We start from the raw sequence: 23,611 nt of genomic DNA, 5'->3' as shown, positions 1-23,611 counted from the left end.
GCTTTTTACCTTCTGGAACATCAGGGCTACATCAAAAGAAGCATGGCTAGCAGGTTGACAGAGGTGATTCTCCCCCTCCACTCTTATAACAGACCTCACCTGGAACACTACATTCAGCTCTGGAGCCCCTGACATAAGGATGACATGGACCTGCTCAAGCAGGCCCAGAGGAGGCCACAAAGATGATCAGGGGCTGGAGCACCTCCTTTATGAGGACAGGCTGAGACAGTTGGGGTTGTTCAGCCCAGAGAAGAGGGGCCTTCAGACAGACCTTGTAGCAGCCTTCAGTACTTAAAGTGGGCCACAGGAAAGATGGGGAGGGACTCTTTATCAGGGAGGGTAGTGATAGGATGAGGGGTAACAATTATAAACTGAAAGAGGGTAGATTTAGATTGGATATAAGTAAGAAATTCTTCACTGTGAGGGTGGTGAGACACTGGAACAGGTTGCCCAGAGAAGTTGTGGCTGCCCCCTCCCTGAAACGTTCAAGGTCAGGTCAGACAGGTCTTTGAGCAACATGATGTAGTGGAAGGTGTCCTTGTCCATGGCAGATGATCTTTAACTAGATGATCTTTACGGTCCCTTCCAACCCAAACCATTCTATTATCTGAGGTCTGTACAGCTGAGGAAAGTGCCTTAGCAGCTCACATGCTAAAAGCAGACTTAGTTTCACATTAAAAGCCTCTAACTTTTTAAATGTCAGTAACATGCAGTCAGTCACTTCTTATAAAAGAGACTTTGACTGTAACTTGTTCTTAGTTTTGGGCAACATTTGACCATCTGTTGAATCTGGAGAGGTATGTGTTTAGAAAGATCTGAGTAGTGAGTCAGCACCAATTCCTCAGATCTCAGCACGGTTTGACAAGTCACAATCAAATTTGACTGCATTGTCAAATGCAAGAATTGTGCAACAATCCACTGTGGTAACAAAGCTGAAAAAAGGTGACAGCAACACACTGGTCAAGACATTTAAAACAGGTTCAGGCAGCCAGTGCCACCAGCCTCCCCCACCTGCCCATATATATTAAATTGTATCTATTTTCTGATCATTACCTATGCAAAACAGGTGTAGTGAGTGGCTGTTGCTGGAGGAGTACAATGGGGTGTTTCAGCTGCAGCAATGGCCAGCTTGTGATAAATGCTTCCTGTCACATTCTGTAAGTACTTCTGCTGCTTTTCTCTGCAATTCTCTCAATAAATATCAACTGAAATTTTCAAAGTACTTTATTGATAGAATAGCATACAGAGTCCACCAACCACTGAACTGTTCAGAGCCTAGCCATGTATTTCCATGTGTGAAATTATGATCCAATCTTTTGTTCATTTCAGTATGGACTCTTCACTTGCTAGGAGGGAAGGAAGCAAAAACACAGTTAGGACTACTAGTCACTCTCATGCAGTACTAAAATACACAAAGCATTAGTGGGATCAAAGGCTACCTTTAAGTATGCTATTTCCTTCTAGCCAGTTTTTATGATTCCTGCTTTTACTTATTCAACCAAAGTGTATGTCATTGCTTTGGGCTAAAGGCACTTTTCAGGCTTACTCATTAGTAAATAACAGTTTTCTGAACTGACAATTCAAATAAGCCCAGAAAGTGCTATCATTACAGATACATCCAGTTATCCATCGTTAAAGAACAATCTTCAACAACTGCACTGAATGAAGTTTTAACAATTACCTTTCTAACTGAAAAAACATACCAAAACCACTGTTGGGAAAGGAGATCAGTTATCTGTGTGCCACTTAGATAAACGTTCAAAACAAATAATCATAGAATTCCGTTATTAGGTGGAGTAGCAACACCATAGTACAGCCTCTGTCTCCAAAAATACAAGAAGTTTCAGCTAAACTAGAAAACATAAAAGATCCATTTATTTCGTCTATGACCTATAGAGACTATATTTAAGATGGTAAAACAGCTGTGCAAAATAGTTTTATCTCTAGTAAGAGATACAATTCACCAACTTGCATATTTGATTCTCTGTGTGTAGTTAATTTAATTTTACAGGGTTTTCTTCGACATTATTCTTGTTAAGACAATGCAAATACCACTATTTTCCAGGGAAATAGTTACTAAGTGTGTAGCTGCACCAAGAACAGCTTGCATGACTAACCAATTTGTTAAAAGTTCTTAACTGTAAGTCCACTTAATAAAACCTAGGTGAATTCAAGCTTGAGAGCACACCCCTCTGTAAGGCAGGGGGAGGAATCCTCTGTTAGAAATACCCAGGGGACAAGAAATAATCCTAAGGACAAGGGAAAGCATGCTGCAGGAGGAATACTACAGGGTGGAATGGAATGAGAAAGAAGCAGTACTAATCCCAGTTGATCACCTTCAGCATATTCTGTTCACATGAGATACAACAAATACAGCCAACCTCTAACACTACACTAGTGACACCACTTAAAAATCTAAATTGCAATTACAAGCTGGTTTAGATTATCAGCCACATTTGTGAGATTTCTGTATTGCATGGAGAAAAGGGATCACGCTTCCTGCACCCAACTGAATAAGGGACATCTGAGTACAATTAATATACAGTTCCACTTATTCCTCACAGAATAACCAGCAGCTTTTAGGAGTTTGTTTTCTCAGTGGAAATTCGGATAACCATTTAACAAGTCCTGTTCGGTTGCAAAAGTGTTCTTAAATCCTCCTCTGCTGATGCTTGTATTTTGAAAAGCTTGTCAAACAGAACTACTTACCCTTCACATAACCCTAACCGCTGCTCCATGGATCCACAGGGGTTTGCAGCCCACTGTCTGTAAGCCTAAATTTCTCCTAAAAGCACTGCACCTTCAAGCCAGTGTGTGCACTTTGACATGGGATGCAAAAAGTAAATTGAGGGACTAACCTTCTGCAAGCTCTTTTGCAATCCGCTCAAGTTCTTCACGCTTCTTTTTCTCTTCAGCCTCTATTCTTCTCTCTTCTTCAGCAATAGGCTTTAGGTAGTCTGCCATTAAACATTTGCTTTAAAATACAATTTGTAGAACCCAGCACAAAGCTCTGCACCTGCTAGCTCGCTCAAAAAGGAAGAAAAAGCAGTTTCACTGTCACAAAGTCGTATTTTATACGAAGCTGTGACTTCAAACCAGTAAGAGCCTGTCCCTGAGGGTCACCTGGGCAAGGCCCTGGCAGCTCCCGCTGCGACGGGGAAGGGGGAAATGGCGGCCGGGCCCGTGGCTGCGCGGCCCGCCTCAAGGTGACCTTACGGACTGCACGGGGGAGGAGGAGAGGCCGCCCGGGGCGCCGAACTCACCGTATCGTTTCTTGCCGTAGATCATCCCCACCAACAGGGCCGAGTACCGGGTGAACTGTGGGAGGCAGAGACAAGGACGCGCCCTTCGCTCAGTTCACGCGCGCCGACAGGCCGGGCCAGGCCCGGCTCGGCGCCTCCCGCCCGCTCGCCACGGCCCATCGAGGCCATCGGCCACCTCCCCGCTCCGGAGCGTAGCGGGGCACCCGCACAGCGCCGGGGGAGCCGCCCGCCGTCCTCACCTTGATAAGCGGAGAAACCTGCACCGGCGGGATCATCCTGACGACGGCGGCTCTGCGGTAGCCGGAAGTAACGCCTGTAGAGCGGCGGTGGGGCGGAAGGAGGTCAGAGCTCCGCCCACCGAGGGCGGAACTGCGCGGCACAGGGCCTCTGTCAGCGCGGGGCGGGGACAAGCGTATCATAAAATATTTTTGTTTCACTGTCTGGTCACATGTCAAGCAGGGGTGAGGCGCCGTCACGTCACAAAATGGACCGTGCTCATTCCCCCGTGACAGAAAGTGGAGGACCCGTCCCCGCGGCCCGTCCCTCGGCCACCGCGGCGGGAAGGAGCGGACAGGGGTTTCTCCTCTCCGCCTGAGAGATGCCCGGCAGCCTACGGGAATGACATTGTGAGCCTTCAGTGTTGTCATCCTCTCCTACCGCCACGGGGAGGGAGGACTGGGAGGAGCGGAGCTGCGCATCAGCCCGTCTGGCAGCTGTCTCCCCAGTTGCGGGGAGTAGCGGGCACTAGGCCTGGGTGGGCATGTCACTACTTGTGCCCTGCGGACACAGTGCTTTCTGCAAGCACTGATCGCAGAGAAACTGCATTAACAACACTTTCTATGTTTGATCCAGAGGGCAAAGGACACGTTAGCAAAGCCTACAAAATACAATTCTGTGCTTGGTTCTTGAACCTTAACAAAATCATGTTGTTATGTGCCGGGCAACTAGAAATCTGGATTATGTTTCCTATTCTCTCACAAAATTAAGGAATCTGAATCTTAGCTGCCTGCTCATTAGTGCCATCATTTGCAAATCCTTGCAGGTCTCATTTTGTTCAAGTACCAATGGAAGAAGAATCAACATTTTTTTATACCACCTTAAAAGCTTTTGGGTGTTTCACACAAAATCACAGAATGGTTGAGGTTGGAAGGGACCTTGATGATTTTGAAGAAAAAAAAAAAAAGAGATGTCCAACATCACTTTAATTGCAGACATCAGATTTAAGTTTCACCTGCAGAGAAGAAATAAAGGGCTTGAAGCTTTGTTTTTTCACTGATTTATTACAAATACACATATTCACTGCTTATTATGTGCCTGCTGCACATTAGAAACAAAACCATATAGAACCAAAAGTGCTTTTATTAAATATCAGAAAAACCCTGTAATACACAATACAATGCAGAATCCTACTGCAAGTCATTTAACCTCAACCAGGTATAAAACCCTCTGAATACCTGAACATACTCTTTCACAAGTATGTAATACAATTTCATATCGGTACAACAGTGCTTCAAACTGAAAGCACAAGTGCTTTCAAGACTGATCACAACTGAAACAAGGTATCGGAATTTGTTTTCACTAACAATTAGTCCATGCATACTTTGCCACAGTATTTTTTAATTTTTTTAGGAGGAACAACAAAATCCCTCAAGTGCCTTTAAATATGGCATTAAAGTTACCAGGCACTAAGACAGTTCAAGATACAAACTAAAGGCTCTGCCAAAAAGAAATGTGAAGTCTGCCAGGTGAGCCAGAGACTAGATGACTTTGCTCACTGTACAGCAATCTGCAGGGTAATGTTTGATAAGTTTAATAAGCATAAAGCTTACGAAACTGCACGTAAGTGTAAAAAATTCAGCATGCCATGGACTGGAACTTCTACAGGGTTAGTTTCTTTTACTGTTGCACCAAGACTCAGAATCTGTGGGATCCCTTAGTTAGCCTCTAATTAGGGAAAAACTCAACTCCCTTACCTGATGGGGAACTCTTACATATGGCAAGAAAGTCTGACACTCTTTCTAAATATGACATCATGCCTTCAGAATAACAGAAGGATGTTCCTTTCAACAGGCATGAAAACATACACAGAAAGCCTGAGAAATCCAAACTTTCCATTTCAGATGAGCAGCTGCTTCAGAACTGAAACCAAATTTACCTCTAGTCCCACAGCTCTTTGAATATCTTCCATGGGAGATATCAAAGCTAGTTCAAACCTTGGGTACATAACCACATGAATACTCATTTGTTAAATACATCCTTTTTTAGAAGAACAGATATGCCTGAAGAACTTGTGTTCAGGTAGCCTGGAAAACTGCACATGGGTCACAATTGCAACTCCCATCTAAACTTATGCTCAGAGCCCCTCAAAGACAAGCAGTTTTCAAAATGCTATCACAAGTTTGTGACTATGCAGAAGAGATGTTGTAACCATTAGAAAAAAAAAAGAGGGGGACCAGCAACCTGTATGCACAAACGTTCTACCATGAGGGGCCATCCAGAAATCCGGGTCTCCATATCTTCCAAACCCTATCTTACAGTAGCACAGCCAGCTTCTATACCTGTGTTTGGCTGCCATAATGACTCCCATATGTCGGAAAAAAGGGCATTTTACTGTGCATCTGTTTGTGCACTTCTTGATTGATCATCACTACAGTTACATGTCAAGCAGCACTTTTTCCAAAATATAACTCTAAAGGAAGGGGAACATGCTTTTCCTTGTATCCCCTATTTACCACTTTTTTTCAATTACAGGTTTTGGAGACAGGGTCTCAAGCATGATCAGCTAAAACTTAAATATGTCCCAGTTATGGCCAATGCAGGCTTTAGTTTAGATCAATATAATCCACACATTAAGAAAACGTGTTAGAAGAACTGAAGTTAATGTTACAACTTCACATGCACTACGTGGAAATTTAGGACAGTGTTTCAGTAGGAGACAAACATGCCTCCTCTTCTTCTAACAATACAACCTTCCATCTGGATAGAGACATCACGGACTTTATGACAGTTGAAGAAATTCTAACAAAAATGCGCAAGGCGAGAAAAGCAAATGGGATTACAATCTGCATAACATGGAAAATTGCTGTGCTAAATTCACTTAACAAGCATGTTAGAAAGAAGGCCCCAAGGCTTACACAAGGGTAGAGAGCCAACTTGGCAAACATGAAGGCATGCTCCTTGCCACCATATCCAGCAAAAGGCTGCAAAGTTTCCCTTTCATGGAGGAGGGCTGTAGTCCATATTGCAAACTGGAATATGCTGGCAAAGAAAGTGATAACACAGCTGATCTGAATGGCTTCTATTTCATTGTGAGACTTCTCTGCAAATTCACTGGTCAGCTGGTAAGCTAGTGGAAGCCCACCAATGAAAGCCAATGAAAGTATGTTAAGCAGTCCCATTAATCGTGTAGCTTTTGTTACATAAAGGAAAAGTGAGTGATGGACAAACCACAAGAGACCAATTGTTACAAATGAGCCAAAGTAGGCAAGGTAATTTGGCCCATATTCACTTAAAGCTTCAAGAAGGCTGCCATGGAACTTCTCCTCAACTTCTCTGGGATCAGGGACATTGTCTTCACTGCGGAGAGAAAACTTACTTTGTTTTGCATATTACTGTTATAAAACCACACCTGGAACAACACTGAACTATGTTGCTTTACTCTGAGCAAGCAGGGAACAACAGACATCCATTCTGTAGTTCTCTAATTTGTAACTAAAACCAGCATTTCAAATAAAGGCTCTGCAAATAAATTAGATCTGAAAGGAGATCTGAAGGTAGGTTTGCATTCCTTTAGGTTAATGTAATAAAGTTGACACAGTGACTAAACAGCTTTTGTTGATAAAAGCCTTTTGTCTGAAAACATGACTAAGCCAAAAGGAAGCTTTGTTCTTCAAGATTCCCCACCCCAACATGCATTAAATAGACTGATGATCACTACTACTGAAACGTGAGCATTAGAACTATCTTTTGTTTGTGTTCTGTATCTTTCCAGAAAATCATACTTAAAGTAACCACTACAGGTTTTAGAAGTCAAAGACAATGTTTGGTTAATTTTATTTCCTCAAATATTACATATAGACAAAAGTTAATATTATAATTAACAACACAAAGTGTAAGTGGCAACACAAAGCCTTACCATATATCCAAAATGAGCAGGGTTGCTACAATAGCATAGACTCCATCACTGAATGCTTCTACCCGTTCCTTACTCAGAGGCTCACTGAGGTAAAAAGTAAAGGTTTCTAAGCTATGGTGTTCCTCCTCTTCATCTCTCTGACCTGGAAACAAATCCAGATGCTTACTACAGAAAGGCAAAATCACATAGTATAAAACAAGGTAGTTAAACAACCTACTGTGACCTCCCTTTCTCTTTCTCCCCACCTGCCAAATCTATCTGTAGAAAGAAGGGTGCTGTTCATTCACACAGGTAGTCACTCCACTTTTTTTGGCAGCTGTGCCTCTCTCTGAAGTTCATGTTGTTTTCAGGACAACAAGTGCTTCAGGGACAAAAAAGCACTGTCCTTTAAACTGTATGGGAGACTATTTCCACCAAGTGAATAATGACTCAAAGCTGTAATTGAACAAAACATTTGAGCTAAACAAATCAGATGCTGTGCCTCAGGAAACCCTAACAGTAGGTCCTCTAAGGCAGTGTGGAGAACTTATACTGCATGGGAGAAAAAAATCACTGGGCTACACTGGGACATCAAATGGTCTACTTTAAAATAAATCTAGTCTCTGGTCAAAAGGTAGGGCTCTGGAGCTTTTATAGGAAATGTCAAACACATCCCTAACGACTGGGCTCTGAACTGCCCAGCTAGCCAAGCTGCACCACTTCAGGAGTATAGACTGGATGAAGAAAAAGCTTACAGCTTTCAGACAAAGTTAAGGAGAGGAACTGAATGAAAAGCAAGTGTAATCACAACTCAGTCAATAGAGCAGTAATTTATGTCAGCCATCTGATGGGGGGAGACATACACAGACATGACCTGACTGCAAATTGCAGTGCCGCTGTTGCAACAGACACAGGCAATATTTGTATGTTTATTCTCTGGCTCTGACAGTGTGGCTTTAGCCATTTCAGAGCATTTCTGCCTCCCGGTCTATTATTGCTACCACATGGGGGAGTCAAAAGTATGTTCCCATTTGCAGTGTACCCAGATGGACTTGTACTAGGCTGAACAGCAGCAGCAGAAGCACAAAGGTGTTATTCTTGTGACTCACCTCAGGAGTGCCAGTTCCAAAGACATGATCTGTTCAGTGTTTTTGTGGTCAGTTTATATTGCTCTCCATGTTTTGGCTGAGTAGGTTGCATGATACCACCTTCTCCTTTATTTTGGCACTGGCAACCTCCTTCTCAGCAGAGTTTAAGAGCAGCTCTGGCTTTTGGTGTGGTTGTGCAATTGTTAATGCTGACACAAGGAGGGCATAAAGAACATAGGCAAGGAGCATGAGGGAAGGAAGCATGGATTTAGGCTGACTTAAACGAAGTGCAAAGGGATATCTTTAGACCACAGTAGTTAGATTAATGAGATCTAACACTCTAAACTGGAAAAGTTCAATTTATAGGTGCTCTGCTTGCCAGTTTGAAAATGTGGGACCACACAGTATTGCTGGGAAGAAAGTGATACAGGCATAGACCTTGCTTCCTATATTCTTCAATCCCCACGCTCCCTTTTTTAGGAGGGAAAAGGGATAGAAGGCCTGCATCCATCATTCATGTACTTCTGTGTGTCAGGATGCACATGCATGTTCAGGACAAACCAGAGAGGTTTTGCACTCAGAAATTATCTTCGAATGGGTTGTATGTTACACAAATCTAGTCACAAATTAAGGGAAACCAGGGAGCAAGTGCAAAACTGTTTAGAAGCACAACAAAAAAACCCAAAATCACTATGTTCCAAGACATAATGAAATGGAAGTAGAACTAAAACTACTTCATTCAAGGCTTTTGGACAACATGTTGAAAACCTGGTAACGTATCTGAACATAGTCCTGTGAATATTGTTACTCACCAACAATCTTGGTTTTACACCATGTAACAAATCGAGTGAGATGTGGAAAAATGATTACGAGCCCAAGTAGTACATAAGACTACGGAGAGGAAAAGGAACACAGTTTAAATTTAGTTACCAAAATATAAATTACCTTCCAAGTTACTATCAATCTTCAGGTATAATCACATTGAGAAAAACAAATCTTGACTTTATGACATGGAAAAGGCTCACCTGAAATGCACATGCACCTCCTGAACACTGCACGTGCAACCTAATACTGCTTTTTGATAGCTAATTTAGTACCAGTAATAAAGCATGCTAAAAAACAAAGGGAAATAATTCTGCTAACAAAAATGCAGTAATGATTTCTTTGGAAGATCAAGAACTGTCCCACATGATCCCTATGGGTCCCTTCCAACTTGAGCACTTCTGTTGTTCTGATTCTACTGCTTGTGTCCCAAAGACCCCTCAGGGGGTCATAAGTGGTTCACAGGCTTTTGCACAGGTCTAAGGACAAGAGCAACTTTGAGACTAATTTCATCGTTATTAATATTAAAAGAAAATACACTAGTGAACAAGAGGAGAAAGAGAGGGAAGTAAGGGTGTAAGAGGAAAACATACTTCCAGTTAAAATTAGGCCTTTTCACATTTGGACTCATAACTGTCCCTTTTATCAACAACAACCTGATTCCTCCCAAATTTGGGGATTATTTAAACACTGCTAATTCACATGGAATCTTTCTCAAAATTCAGTTAAATCCACCTTTACCTAAAACAAGACAGAGGAAAGGAAGCTCAGGATACACCCAAAAACTAGATTTCATTTCCAAGCAGGGGTTCTGAGAAAGATTAAAGCTATTAATAAGTAGGAGCAACTCACTGTCATTTAATAAAGATGGCAGAGAAAAAGGCTGTGTAAGAGCAGGCCTTAGCAAAAAACATTTGTTTTGAGATACAGGTTGGCCCACTGATCTTGCTTATTCTATTTGCTCTTACACCCTGAGTTAGTGCAGCAATTATATTCACTTGTCTTCAGTTTGTGCAATGGGATGCTTATTACATGTAACCTTCCACATTATCTCACCTACTTATGATGAGCAAGATGCTAAGTTACAGTTTAGAAGACCTGCTTCTAATTAAAAGAAACATTAAAAAAGAAAATCAGGCAGAGCAGGTAAAGCAAATATTGTAGCAAAATATTCTTTCAAAACTATCCAAACTCATGGATCAAATTACAGACTGATAACTGTGAATTGAACACATTCAATGCAAAATAGCATCCATGATTACACCACCACAGAACTGGCAATTAAGAAAATTTGCGTATTTAACATGGACAGCATTATTTTAACACACAGTCCTAAACACAACTAATACAAACTGCTGCGTCAAAGTTTTCAGTTAACTGGGAGAACTTACCAAAGGAATAAAGAAAAAAGAAAAGATGGCTGCTAAAAAGCATAAAGCTGGTCCTCTTAGGATAATTTTTAAGATATGACGTTTATAGAAATTCTGATTTTCAGACACCTGTATCTGTTGATTCAGTAAGTGTGGGTGATAGAATCCATATGCTACTATCACAGCCTGCAAGAAGAGCATTACTGCAGTTATTACATAGAAGTATATGCAGCTTTTCAAATACAAACCTGTAAAACTATAAGTGAACAAATTGCAAAACACTTTCATCTTTATTCTTCACTCCCACATTGTCCTGGTTTAGCTAGGATAGGGTTAAGTTTCCCCAGCAGTGGGGGGAAGCTCTAGCTGGGTTATTCAATACCATGCTGACGTCACCTCCAGGCGCCAAGCATAGGAGTGCAGCAGCGGGAGAATCAGTGAACGCTGGGAGAATCAGTGAACACGGGTGTTTTGCGATCTCTCTCTCTCACTGCTGTATCGGTACATATCTTGCTCTGTTCATTGTTATTACTGTTATTGTTATTGTTGTTGTTTGTTTTGTTGCTGTTGCACTGTTGTATTAAACCTCTCCTTATCTCAGCCCCGGGGCTTTGTATTTCACTCCCTTTGTGGGGGAGGGGCAGAGGCTGCGTGGTCTCGGACCCCGGCAGGACCTAAACCACCACACACATGGAGGGCTGGTCCTAGAAGCTCTGAGATTTCATAATACACTGCATGTCAAGATTTTAGTCTTCTCTGCAGAGCTTGTCATGACCATGGATCATATATGAAGAGGAATGAAGACCTCCACAATAAGGAACAGAAAGCGACAAGGCACTACACCAGGAGAAAACCAGTGCCATTGGACCGAGGCCGAAAGCCCATGTTCACTCTGGCATCGCTGCATGGCTCAGTAAGAACCTCAGCAGGAAAAGTCAATTGCTATTTCTCCAAAGCATTTTTAATGAGTAGGAAGGGAACTACTAGTCTGTGGACTTTATGATCAGCTGATTTTGTTGCATATATCAGCTTCACAGGACAGTGGCAATACAAACTTTCATCTCATATACAGATACTATATTATCACAACAGGCAGAACTTTGAAAAAGGATCTATACAAACAAAAAAGATATTTAGCAATTTATACCCATAGTTAAGAAATACAATTTTAGCTCTACCCAAGAAAATCTATTTAAAAGTGAAAATGTAAATGGAGAGCTCCAATACCTGTATAAGGCCAATGACAACAGCACAGACACTGAACAGGAAAATGCCAAAAGGTACCTCTGGGAAGGAGGCCATTAAGGAAAACTAGAAAAAAATGCAACTAGATCAAATATTTAAGAAGTAATGTAGGAATAACAGTAGAGAAATGGAAGCACTCTTCATTCAATACTGAAATTCAAAAAGCTAAATAATACTTTGCATTTCAACATAATTCCACTAAATGCAATTTCTAGCCACAAATACATGCAGGCATCCCAACAAAAGGCATCTAGAGAGATGGCTCTGCTCTCACGTTGATACCACAAAACCTTAACCTCTCTGACACTATGCCTCCATAATAACTACAGACTGGCTGGTAGCTCAGCATGAAGTTTAACAGTATTTTCAGTGGACAAGATGTTCATAGCTGTGAAAATTCTTTATATTAGGATACCTTTTTGAATCTTTTAATTTTTCTACCTCCATGACTCCTTGTTGTATTAATTTCTGCAGCTTCATTAGGGGGGAAAAAAAAAGCAGGGAGTAGTATTAGGGTAACTGACAACCTTCCAAAAACTATTTCAGCTTCAAGGCAACATAAAAAGTATATGCTCTTGCTGATAAAGATTGTTTTACTGACCACAGCCTTATTCTTTGCAGACTAATATGTAACACAGATATATCCACAGAGAAACTGGTGCCTGACATATAAATCTGTTCTATACATACAAAAAAAGTCAAGATGCATTTTAAGCAACTGTTTTATTCTGCTAATACAGTGTTCAGTTGCAAATATTCTTGCTAGGTCTAAAGGTCATCTGACCAGAAATTGTGCAGAACATTAAATTTGAAGATTTAAAAAATCTTCCAGAATTCACCTTGCTGAATAAGTCAAAAGTGATACCAAAAACTGTCTGGATTCTGTCTGGAAAAGGTTCTGTCAACTAAAGAGGAGTTTGAAACACAGGTTTAGTTCCCTTACAAAATGCAAAATTCTCATCACACAGCTTTGACATATTTCAATACAGCTACTTTTTAAAAAGAAATCATGGGAAACTACTACTTTCCATTATTACCATTTTTCTTCTAGAATACCCGTTTTCTGCCAGGTCTATAACATGCAGTAATTGAAGGTTATAACATGTCCTCATGAATTTTAAACAATGGATAATAATAATAAATTATTACAGTGGATTCAGGGTTTATACTATAGTAACACTTTCCCGGGTTTCTGAATACTTTGGTTTCCAAATAAACAAAGAAAAAACCCCTGTAATTTAAACATATGCCAAATGTTAGAAAAGTACTTACTGTGTATGGCAAGAAAGTTATGATCATCATACAAGCCTAGAAAAGAAAAAAGCGTACTGAAACCCCAGGTAAAATACAAAGCAAGCAATTCCCTCATTAAAAATATGTCCAGAGAATGCAACACAAACAGATCAAATGCTTGTGCTGTGTCATGAAGAAAACCATATTTCTGAAGTTGCTGAGCTTTGACTGTTAACAAATGGTCGGTTCTGTACACATCTTCCCTGTTTGCTATCCAAACTGTACAGGCTTATTTTAGAAAATACTAGTTTTGTTATCAATACCACAGGTAAAAGTTTTGCTACGTTCTTAACAGACTTCTTTCTAAAGTAGCAATGCCAAAAGTACCACATCTCCTAAAGAGGTGTTTCTGATTGGTCAAAAATATTAATCTCTGATCACAAATATTTCATATATAAAAAAGCTAAATTAAAAAAAAAAACAAAACCTCAAGCACAAAGCAATTCATTGCTTTTAAGAATTCCATGCCTTAAGCTAGTCCTCTAACGTAATTTCCTGTAGTCTTATCTCACAGAGTTTAAACTCTATTTTTTTATTAACAAAACTTAATTAACTGTGTGGCTGAACACTGTCAGAGAACAGACTTTTAAACAATGTAGAAAAATACAAAGTTCTAGCTGAAAGTAAGAATACGTTCACTATTGTAGCATCCCATTACAACTACTAGTAACGAAGACATTACAGGGTGACTTGTTAAAAAACATACTCAAATAAAATGAAGAATTTTTAAGAGATAAAATTTAAGCAAGTCTAAAGCTCAAAACACTGATTCAGAGATTGCTGTCTCAGTGGTAGTTTTTGAAAGATCATATAATCCTCTGTTCGAAATAAGCTTCAGAATTAATTTCTAAGCAACTTAAACAGAGAAATGACTGAAACATTACTGTAATTCAAACCTACCACTAAGATTTTTTGCCACAAGAGACACAGCATTTCATTTGCTTAAGCCTGGAGAACAGATACTTCAGCTGGACACAGATGAACAGGGTCAAAAGCTTTTGCCGTAAGTACCTCTTCAGTTCCCTCAGATGAACTTCAAACTAACCTGTTGCAGAGCTGCTTTTAGCTTATAGTAAAACATGTGGAAGTTAAAAGCAAGCTAGTTATCAATCAGCCACTTTGGCAAGGATGAATTCAAATTCTCTGTATCTTCCTGACTTGGAAATTTGGCAGTTATGCTATTTAAATTAGAAACTTTTGGATATACACATACAGACTTAAGAAAAAGTGACCTGTACTTGCTAGCTAAAACACCCAACATGTCTGACAAGACTCACCAGATTTAGAAGAGCCAGGACATCATCTATATGCTCTATCACCTGAAACAACCTGTCAAGGCAAGGCAAGATATCATGAACAAGCTAACTATCAAAAATATGTTTTACAACACTGTATACAACTTGTACAGTTATGATATTGTAAAGAAACCTCATCTCCTTTGCTTCATAATTCATACTAGTTGTCCAGGTGCTACCAAAACTCATTAGCTCAAATATGGCAGTAATTTGTTAGAAAAATTTGAAAAGCAAGATACAAACAGTCACGTTCAATCATGGAGCAGTTATTAAGCACCTCATTTCTATTTGAAGGACAAGTGGCATATGATGCAGCAAACTGGCTTCCCCCCTCAACTTTATCTTTCCTCTACGCCTGAAATTATGTATTTAAAGTAAATGTCACCATCGTTAACAGCCAATTCATCCATGAAGAAGTGATCCAGATGTCAGTTCTGACCCATCGAGTCACATACCAGAAATGTAACAAGGCAGTGAGCTACAAATGGATACCAATCCTCAGAAAAAAAGATACAGGGGTGATTTGGGAGTAGGAGCTGATGATTCTCTGGAGCACTTGCCGTTTCACTGTAAGACAAAATGCAGCCAAATCACAGGGCAGGTTTCTGGTTTGCTTCCTCCCAACAGCTACTTTGTTCCGGGACAGGACAGCCAGCAAACTGCTAGTGAACTGCACAAGGCTTGGGAACCACAGGACAACTATCATTAGCTGTCAATTAATCACCTACTTACTTGAACACATGCACGCCCAGAACTAACAGGAGACTGACAGCTTGTGCTCACTGCTCAAGCAGATGCTTATGAAGCATGAACAAAGGCAGACTTTCACCAGCAGGCACTGTTCACTGCTCACTCAAGAACTTGAACAAGTCCATCTGATAGTCTGATGCCAAAATAAAAATACAGGCACCAGACTGACTTTGAGCTTGTCAGATGAAGCAGTGTTGTGTAGGGATCTGAGCCCTGCAGTACCACTGCACAGATCTTCCAGAGCAGATCCAGATGTTCAGAATCCATAGAGTCTCAGATTTTTGTCTCATATGCCATCGTGAAGAGCTATTATTTTGATTTTTTCCTGAGTTCTTCTTGGGAGAACAGAGGCAAGTTCATGCTGTTAAGGCCAGAGTATTTTCAGAATTTTAAGGCTTAAAATCATTTCTCCTGAAGATACAGCATAGTTATTACTACGCAAAGAATATAAACTTTTCTTCCAAACTGCCCCACACGTTTTTAATGAAATCACCGGTCCACAGAAGTGTCCCTTATAATCAGTAGAACTAATCACCCTCCACAAAACCCTAAACTATTCAAAGACTATGCCTCTGCGTTTACTTATTCAAGCAAAGAAAAGCAATGTGATAAAAGCACTGATGTTGACTGTTGAATTACGGGTTGCACACGTCTATTAGGATGCAGTCAATCCACTTACCCAGGGAAAGAATACAGTAACATTTATAAATTTCAAAATTCAAACAAAAACTGCCCTGATTCTAGTATGATACCTGCACATCAATTTCTTTTTAACTACCAAGACATGGGCAGATGGTAGTGTCCAGAGCTCTGTAAAATGCAGCATCTGCAACATTACAATCGATTTTGTGAGAGGCACTGTTGAGCACTGAGAGAGACAAGTTTTAGTCCAGCTGTACTGTATCAGTTCCTCTATTTGTGTAGCATACAAGTTACAAAGTCATGCTTTCTCAGCATAAGTAGAAATTTAATTCCATCTACAATGATATAAAATGAAGAGTAATTTATATTGCTTGTTCTTCTCTGCATCACTGTGTCAATGGTGCAAGAGTAGTTATTCACTGCTTAGGGTAGCATTTCTTTACAATTAATTTTTTTATATTGTTCAACAAAAGACAATTAGAAATGTATCAGCAAGACAGAAGTGTATCAGACACATGGTTACCTCCTGTCCTTTTAAACAGTCTTTAACTTTGAAGTTAAACGCTGTGCTCCTACCTTACATGAGCTGCCCATGCCACTGTGACTATTAAGAAGGTCATCAAGTAGACCGCAATTTTTGCTAGAAGAAGTTGCTGAACACTTTCACCTAGTTTCTGAAAGTAACACCCAAAGTTAAATGTTACATTGTGAAATTATTAGCAATATCTGCAAATGAAGAAGGACATGCAGCCATGTAACACATTTTTTAAAAATGCCTGCCAAGAATCCAGTTCTCTTCCAACAACCTTTTTTACTACCATGCAGAGGAACTGGTTTATTAAACACTTGTAAGTATGCTAACATGTGTAGTCACTGGCATACGATGTACTAACACATCTCTTCAATCTGTAAAAGGTCTTCCCAACGCTCTGTTCATCTTGCCTTTCATTTATGCACTCTCTCATCAGTTACTGTGATAATGTATCTCAGAGGAGAGCTGGCCACAAAATGCCTTTTATTTTCTTAGCACTGACTTCTGGAGTAGAAGCATCATACAGGTTTTCACGTGGTGATTGTTAACAGTGAGGAAGGGGAGGGCTTAACCACAGCAAATTTTGCATGTACCACCACAATGGCTTAAATAGATTCATGTGGCGTATTTGCCACACTATGGATCACACTTGAGTTTCCTAAACTAAATGAGACAAAATATTTGCATCTAGGACTGTTTTTAAGAACAGAAAAATAAATATTAATTAAATAAACCCTGTAAACTTTCTCAAATAATTAAATTGTTTCCTAGTATTCCTGTTTCTTTCAGGATTAGTTTATTTTCTGTAGTCTTCTTTTTCCACCTTTGTTTATTCTTATTACATTTATTATTAACCTGATTTTAAAACCAGCATTCAGCTTGCACTATGTAAGTGACTCCTCTAAGTGATGATGTATTTAGCAAAAAGAGCAGATGCTTTCTGAAAGATGTTTTGGTCAGGCTGGCAATTTATTTTCCACACAAAAGTAACTCGATAAAATCTATGGCCAATATACACCTCATTCAGACTTTATATCACAACTTTTGCAGATTACACAGATCTTCAACTAAGTTTTTCAGCCAAATTCAACAGCTCCTCCCCCTAGGGGAAATGTATATTGTCTTTAATGTTACTTAATGGCTTGGGCTTTTTGAAAGTCTGGAACTTGAAATAAAGTGAGGTGCTAAATTAAGATATTACACATACTTGCAAAGACACAAGAAACAACCAATCAAAAGACATATGATACCTGATCAGGATGTATTTTTGTGTGAGCCACAGGCAAAATCTGAAAGAACAAAACCTTATTAGTACATGGCATTTTTTTCCTCATTCAGAGATTTATTAAAATTCAAAAAAACTTCAGGTGCCTGCAAATATTCCTGTATCACGTAGCTACTAACAGCCTGCAGTTCGGGAAGACAGAATCACTTTTCAGCCACAGCGGTACAACGCTGTCACCTCCCCACCGCGACCGTTTATTGCGACCCGGGGATGGCCGGTCGCACTGGCCAGCACACGGCTTCCAGGCTCCGGGACCGGCGCCGACATCTCGCGGTAGCGCTGCGGGAACGGGGCTGGGGCGAAACAGGCGACCACAGCTCCCGGAAAGCGCCGGGCCCACAAGCCCACGGACAGGGCACGGGCATGGGCACAACCCGGGGAGCCCCGGACAAGCTGCGGGTGCTCGGTGTCCAACGGCGGGCCCCGGGCCTGGCCGCCCTGCCAGGCCTCCCCGCGGCGCCAGCCCGCCCTGAGCCCCGCCACTCCGCCGCCGCCGGCCCCGGTTCCGCGTCGGGCAGGCCCCACGGCACGGCTGGGCCGGGCGCTCACCATCACCGTGGCGATGACGGAGAGCAGTGCATCGCTGTAGGCCAGCAGCCGGTGCGACGGCTGCGTGCTGCTCCCCAGCTCCCTGCCGCGCACCGAGACCGGCTCGGGCTCCGCCGCCCCGCCACCGAGGTCCGGCGCCGCGGCCCGTGGAGTCGACATGGCCCCCCCTGCGCTCCGCTCGCAGCGGCGGCTGTTGGGCGGGGCGGGAGCAGCGCTGCCCCTCCCGCGGCCCTCGGTGAGGCGGGAGCCGCAGGCCTCTTCCTGAGGGAGCCCTAGTGCAGGGCGATGGAGCTGCGCTTCCGGGGACAGCTCGTGCTGCTGTTGGAAATAGTTAAATACGTATGAACTGAGGGAGATTTTCCTTACGTCTGGGGATGTCTGTGTGGTGTCTTGAAATCTTAACATTGATGGCTGATAACAGGTGACTTGAGTTGGTGGGCCCTGCGGGGAGAAACAGTGTTATAAATGATGAGTTACACACCACCAAAGCTCTTTACAGCTCGTGTAATATACACCAAAGATTACACTTACCAGAGGTTGTAGTTTCTGAAGATTCTCAGGTTTTTTTATAACTCATATTTTAAAATCTGTATCTGAATTCCGCAGTAACTTTTTTTTGCACTGTTTTTTGTTTTGGTTTGTTTTTTTACCAGCCTAACCAACCTTGTCCCATCACTTTAAACCATTTGGCATTTGTTTTATGTGCCACCTTCTGTCCTTTGGAGCTGTGAGCTGGAGGCTTTTGGTTTATGTTCAGGTTTTCATTCTGTTCACATGTTTAGTTCATACCATAATGATAGTCTATTTAGAATATATAGGGTTTAAAGCACAACTTGGGTGGAAACTGTAACGGAAGTGATTCAAACACTCTTGCAAAGTGGTTTTATTGCAGAGAAAAAGTTGCCTTTTTAAAGTCTTTTGCTGTAACTGAAAGAGAATCTGGGTCTTCAAAGTGATTCACGGAAAACAGACTCCACAACTTGAATAGAGTTATAAAGCAGGTATGTTTTACTCCAGCACCGGGGTGCAAGGGGATTTCTCCACAAAGCTTGCACACCCACAGCACTTTTTACCAAAAACTTATAGAGTGTGGATATACATATTCATTGGATTGCATAACACAAACATACATATGCATGAGTAAGGCTGGGTTAGTTCTAGAGGCTGGTGTCAGCAGTTTATGTTATCTTTGCACCTGCGCATTGCCTCCTGGGGGGCGTCTTCGGGAGGAAGGCTCGTAGTCTTTCTCACCTTGTTTTTCCCTTGGAGCATGCGCAGATTCTCTTAGCCAATTTCTTGAACAACAAAAATATTTTTCAGCCGGTTTACTCATCTTACAATCTGTATATGGCTATCTTTACTCATTACTGAGGCCCAACTAGTTAGACTACACCTGTTCTTCAAGGACAAAAGCATAATTATTTTGCTGAACACTGCAGTTCTTGGTAGATTTTCACAGTAAACCGCTTTGTTTTGATGGACAGAGTAGTCCTCGGTAAAATTCCACAGAACCGTCTGGGAAAGCAGGATTCTTAGCAATATTAAAAAATACTATAAGTAATACTATAACTTGCTATAAGTAAGGAAATAAGTTGCTAAGCAGTTTTCTATAAGTAAATAAGTCTTAAAACAAGTAATCATTTCTCTGTATCAAAAGGAAGCATACCTGAATTTATGATAGGTTTTTGTCTGGCAGTATCTTTGTCATCATAAACTTTGTATTTTCAGTTTCTAGAAAGGCTATTCACTAAATAATTTCATAAGAGAAATCCAGAGAAGAGGCCAAGAATTCAGATATCATGAAGAATTCAAACTGCAGAGAGAAAAAACGCACTGTGATGGAGTGGAAATATTCTAGGTTTGCACAAATTTCAATCTGAAAATACGTTGAGAATAAAGTTTAATTCATAAACAGTTGGCTCAGCTTACTGATGAGAATTTGATATCCAAGATGTTCTAGGCTGAAATACATCAGATACTGCATTCTTGTAGTACAGGATGCTGCCTCCAGTAAACAGTAACTGATTTTCCTCAACTGAAGGTAACAGTACAGAGACCAGTGGGGTGGATGCCATAGACCTGCCTATATGCCAGAACTGATTAGCCTGAGAGTGTGATATGCCTGAAACTTCAAGTGTTCTTCCTGGAAAGAAGAATGTGAAAAAAGCTGGGAATCTTGGCTGCACTCAGAAGCAAAAAGAGACTGGAGGAAAGAGCTGAAAAACTGAGAGGCCTCACCTGGAAAAAAACAACATCCAAGTAGCTTTTTAGCATGCGTATGGGGAAAGTCTCATTAGGCACTAATAATGGGCCTTAGCAAAGAATGGGCTGGGAAATTACCTTGGGAGATCTTGGTGGAGTGCCAGAAACAGTCCAGAGGGAAGGGGCAGAATACATTTGCCCATAAGAACAGCATTTGTTCTGTAGAAGTTTCCTGAGGAAGGTATGTTTGTTGGGGTTGACCTGAGTGGTCTGAGCTGGAGCACACATTATTGAACTAATTACAGAAGAGGTGACTGAGACACAGAGCCATTTCAACTGTGAGATCTCACAACTCAATCTCTTTTCATAAGCAAGTTGAACTGAAGTGTTGTATAGATGATGAGACAAAACAGAATGGTGGCAAAAATAAATTTGTAAAACAAAGGGGCAAGCCTGTGGCTGAAATAATTAATTGGTGTGCCAAATATAAGCAGAATATGTATGGACTTCAGCTGGGGCAGGTACGGTTCTATGGCTCCAACAGTAATTTTTTCATGAGGTCCTGGGATGCAGAGCAATATTGAAAGTTCAGCTGCTGAAATGATCCCACTTTTAAGAGGTCTTCTAATTCATCTCTCCATTTTCCATAGCAGCATTCTGAAACTGGTGACACTGATGGTGCTTTTTACACTTGGTCAAGAAACATCAGCAAAAGAGGCAAAGGAAAACATGAGTCTTACAGAAGCAATTGATATTCCTTGAACAAATTCACTAATGATAGATGAATCTTGACTGGGATAGCTGCCTTGTAAAACCCAACCCCACCGTCACAGGCAATGGAACAGTTTTGTTGCAGGGAATTTGACTTAATTTATTGCCAGTTAGCAAATTTTTAATTACTGATCCTAAATTTGAAAAATAAAGAAAACAAAAGATCACTTAGGGAAAACACCCCAACTTCCCTTGGGACACCTCCCTGCTTCCTGGCCTCAGTCCCTTGGGTGAGGTCACGAGATGGATGGGGAGCATGAGATCAGGCTCAGTGTGTTGTGGTTGCTTTTCTTTCTCTCCTCCATGTTTCTGTCTTCACTCCTTTGGCATTGGCTTCTCCACCATCTGCAGACCCATCAGAGGCATACCTGCCATGTGTCTTTTGTGCATCTGCCCCTGTGTGGGTGTCTCTCTGCTCTTGTCCTGCTCAGGCAACTTCTCTTGTGCCACCTTTTTCTCCAGCTTCCTCCTGCCTTCATGTCTCTCCTGTCCTGGCACCTCTTCCTCTGCTCTGGTGTCCCTTGCTCCTGTTTTTTTGGTTTCTCACTTACAAAGGTTGACTGTTCTTTCTATTTTCTTTTTTTTCCTTTTACATTCAAAGCTGAGGTTGGAGTATATATATACTCTACATCAGGGGTTCTCAACCTTTCCTTCACCACAGACCCCCTTTAAATACCTTTTGTGGCCGCAGACCACCAAGACTTAATTCAAGATTTAAAGCACTAGGCTGCATCAAGTATTTATTTCAATTTTCTCATGAAGGGTCTTGAAATTTGGAGAGAAGGGGAAATAAGTTAATCTCTTAATGCACACACTCCTGTTATATCTTTATTGCAATGATTCCATATGAATTTTATAACATCAACACTCTTCTTGCTCAAATGGCCCATTTTATGGTATTTTAATGTGCTAATTCCGAATTTGATGTCAATTTTTACATTAAAATCTGATGAAAAGTTTTTATAATTCTTCTCACCCCCCCCCCTTGTTTGTCTGTGTTCAGTCACTATATATATTTGTTTATGGGTCCAGGGCCACCACTTGGAGGAACAAACTTCAGCCCTGTTGTGGCCCTAGAGGGCTGTTGGGTTAAGAAGAAGTCTTTATGAGAAAAACTGCCTAGTTAAAGTGGGTCCCTGTGGCAATTGAGGCACGGACTCTCCATGAAGTGCGAAAGGAAAGACCCTTTATTATTACAACAGTACATATTTATGCTATGGTTAAAGCTCTTACTTCATAATTAGCAAATCAGCAATTAGACAGTTATCAACCTTTTCTCCTATCAGCATAAGACCACTCTAACACACGCTGTGCAGACCAATCTACTTCCCATTCACGTGCTGTTCACACAGCGGTAACTTTTCCCAGTTCAGTGTTGCAGCTGTCCGTTGTTTTTCCTTGCCACCTTAGCACAACTCGGCAGTTTCTTATCTTTCTCCCAAGGCCTGTTTCTCATCAAAGCCTTGCTGCTTCTCAGGGGCTGCACAGAGCTGACAGACCGATGTCAACTTGCCTCTCTCCCACAGGTCCCACCAACCATACTAGCACTGAAACTACAATCACGTGGAACCATTAATATGACATATGCTTACAAAAGGCACATGAAAACGAAAGCTAGAAAATGATATGAATATAATTTTACAAGTTGTACTTAACACAAGCTGTTGGGAAAAAGAGACCATAGTATGTTTGTGTAATTACAACTAATGATTATGAGAAGACCCTTGAGGGGAGGGGGCCATGGGAAAAGGAGGCACAGTGCTTGCCATGGGCCAGACCAAAGGTTTTCAGGCTGGACGTTCCCCACTCCTGCTTTAAGTCTTTGCGAATCCCCTGTGACAACATCACGGCCCCCAAAGGGTCCACAGACCACAGGTTGAGAACCACTGCTCTGCATTATAAAACACGCTGAGGAGCATATGTTGAATGAGAATAGTGTATAAGAGACAAGGTAAAGCACAAGTATTTTAGAATGCAGCATAATATGAATTCATGATGGAGGAGACTGAAATTCTTCATATGAATGTTTTCCTGTGCTTTGTATGAAGTGTTTTATGGAACATGTAACTTGAGCTCGAAGTGTATTTATGACACAGAATTGAAATACTTCCAAGTACACAAATCTCTGTATGACTAGTTTAATTTTGTATTGTATCATAATAAATTCTGAAGCTAAAGAAAGGCAACAAAATAGATGAGATAAGGGATTTCATAGGGCGCTTCTGATAATCATTAACTGTGGTTTAAAGTCTTCCTTTTTATTGCTGTCATTCACACACACTTAATCAATCAACGTCCTCTGAGAACCGGTATTTTTTGGTGTTATGTGCAGAAAACTTTTGTTCCTAGGATAAAAAAAGAAAGTCAAAATCAAAAGGGGTGCAGATGGC

The 23,611-nt window shown here is 41.2% G+C and overlaps 2 protein-coding genes across 2 annotated transcripts; both read right to left on the bottom strand.

Moving 5' to 3' along the window:
• Positions 1 to 1,205: 1,205 nt before the first annotated feature.
• Positions 1,206 to 3,638, bottom strand: ATP5ME (ATP synthase membrane subunit e). The gene is made up of 4 exons (XM_074855842.1): positions 3,503 to 3,638; positions 3,264 to 3,318; positions 2,859 to 2,957; positions 1,206 to 1,346 (listed from the first exon to the last, which is right to left on the bottom strand). Exons 1-4 carry the CDS (start codon positions 3,536 to 3,538, stop codon positions 1,321 to 1,323), a joined length of 216 nt encoding a protein of 71 aa, XP_074711943.1. The 5' UTR covers positions 3,539 to 3,638; the 3' UTR covers positions 1,206 to 1,320.
• An 885-nt stretch (positions 3,639 to 4,523) lies between these two features.
• Positions 4,524 to 18,436, bottom strand: TMEM175 (transmembrane protein 175). Its single transcript, XM_074855805.1, has 10 exons — positions 18,249 to 18,436; positions 17,665 to 17,703; positions 16,459 to 16,556; positions 14,473 to 14,524; positions 13,175 to 13,210; positions 11,885 to 11,968; positions 10,679 to 10,843; positions 9,278 to 9,356; positions 7,399 to 7,540; positions 4,524 to 6,839 (listed from the first exon to the last, which is right to left on the bottom strand). Exons 1-10 carry the CDS (start codon positions 18,405 to 18,407, stop codon positions 6,176 to 6,178), a joined length of 1,518 nt encoding a protein of 505 aa, XP_074711906.1. The 5' UTR covers positions 18,408 to 18,436; the 3' UTR covers positions 4,524 to 6,175.
• Between the last annotated feature and the right edge of the window lie 5,175 nt (positions 18,437 to 23,611).

This window comes from Strix uralensis, chromosome Z (assembly GCF_047716275.1).
Source record: "Strix uralensis isolate ZFMK-TIS-50842 chromosome Z, bStrUra1, whole genome shotgun sequence".
Lineage (NCBI taxonomy): Eukaryota > Metazoa > Chordata > Aves > Strigiformes > Strigidae > Strix > Strix uralensis.
This window is presented reverse-complemented; position numbering and strand designations above follow the sequence as displayed.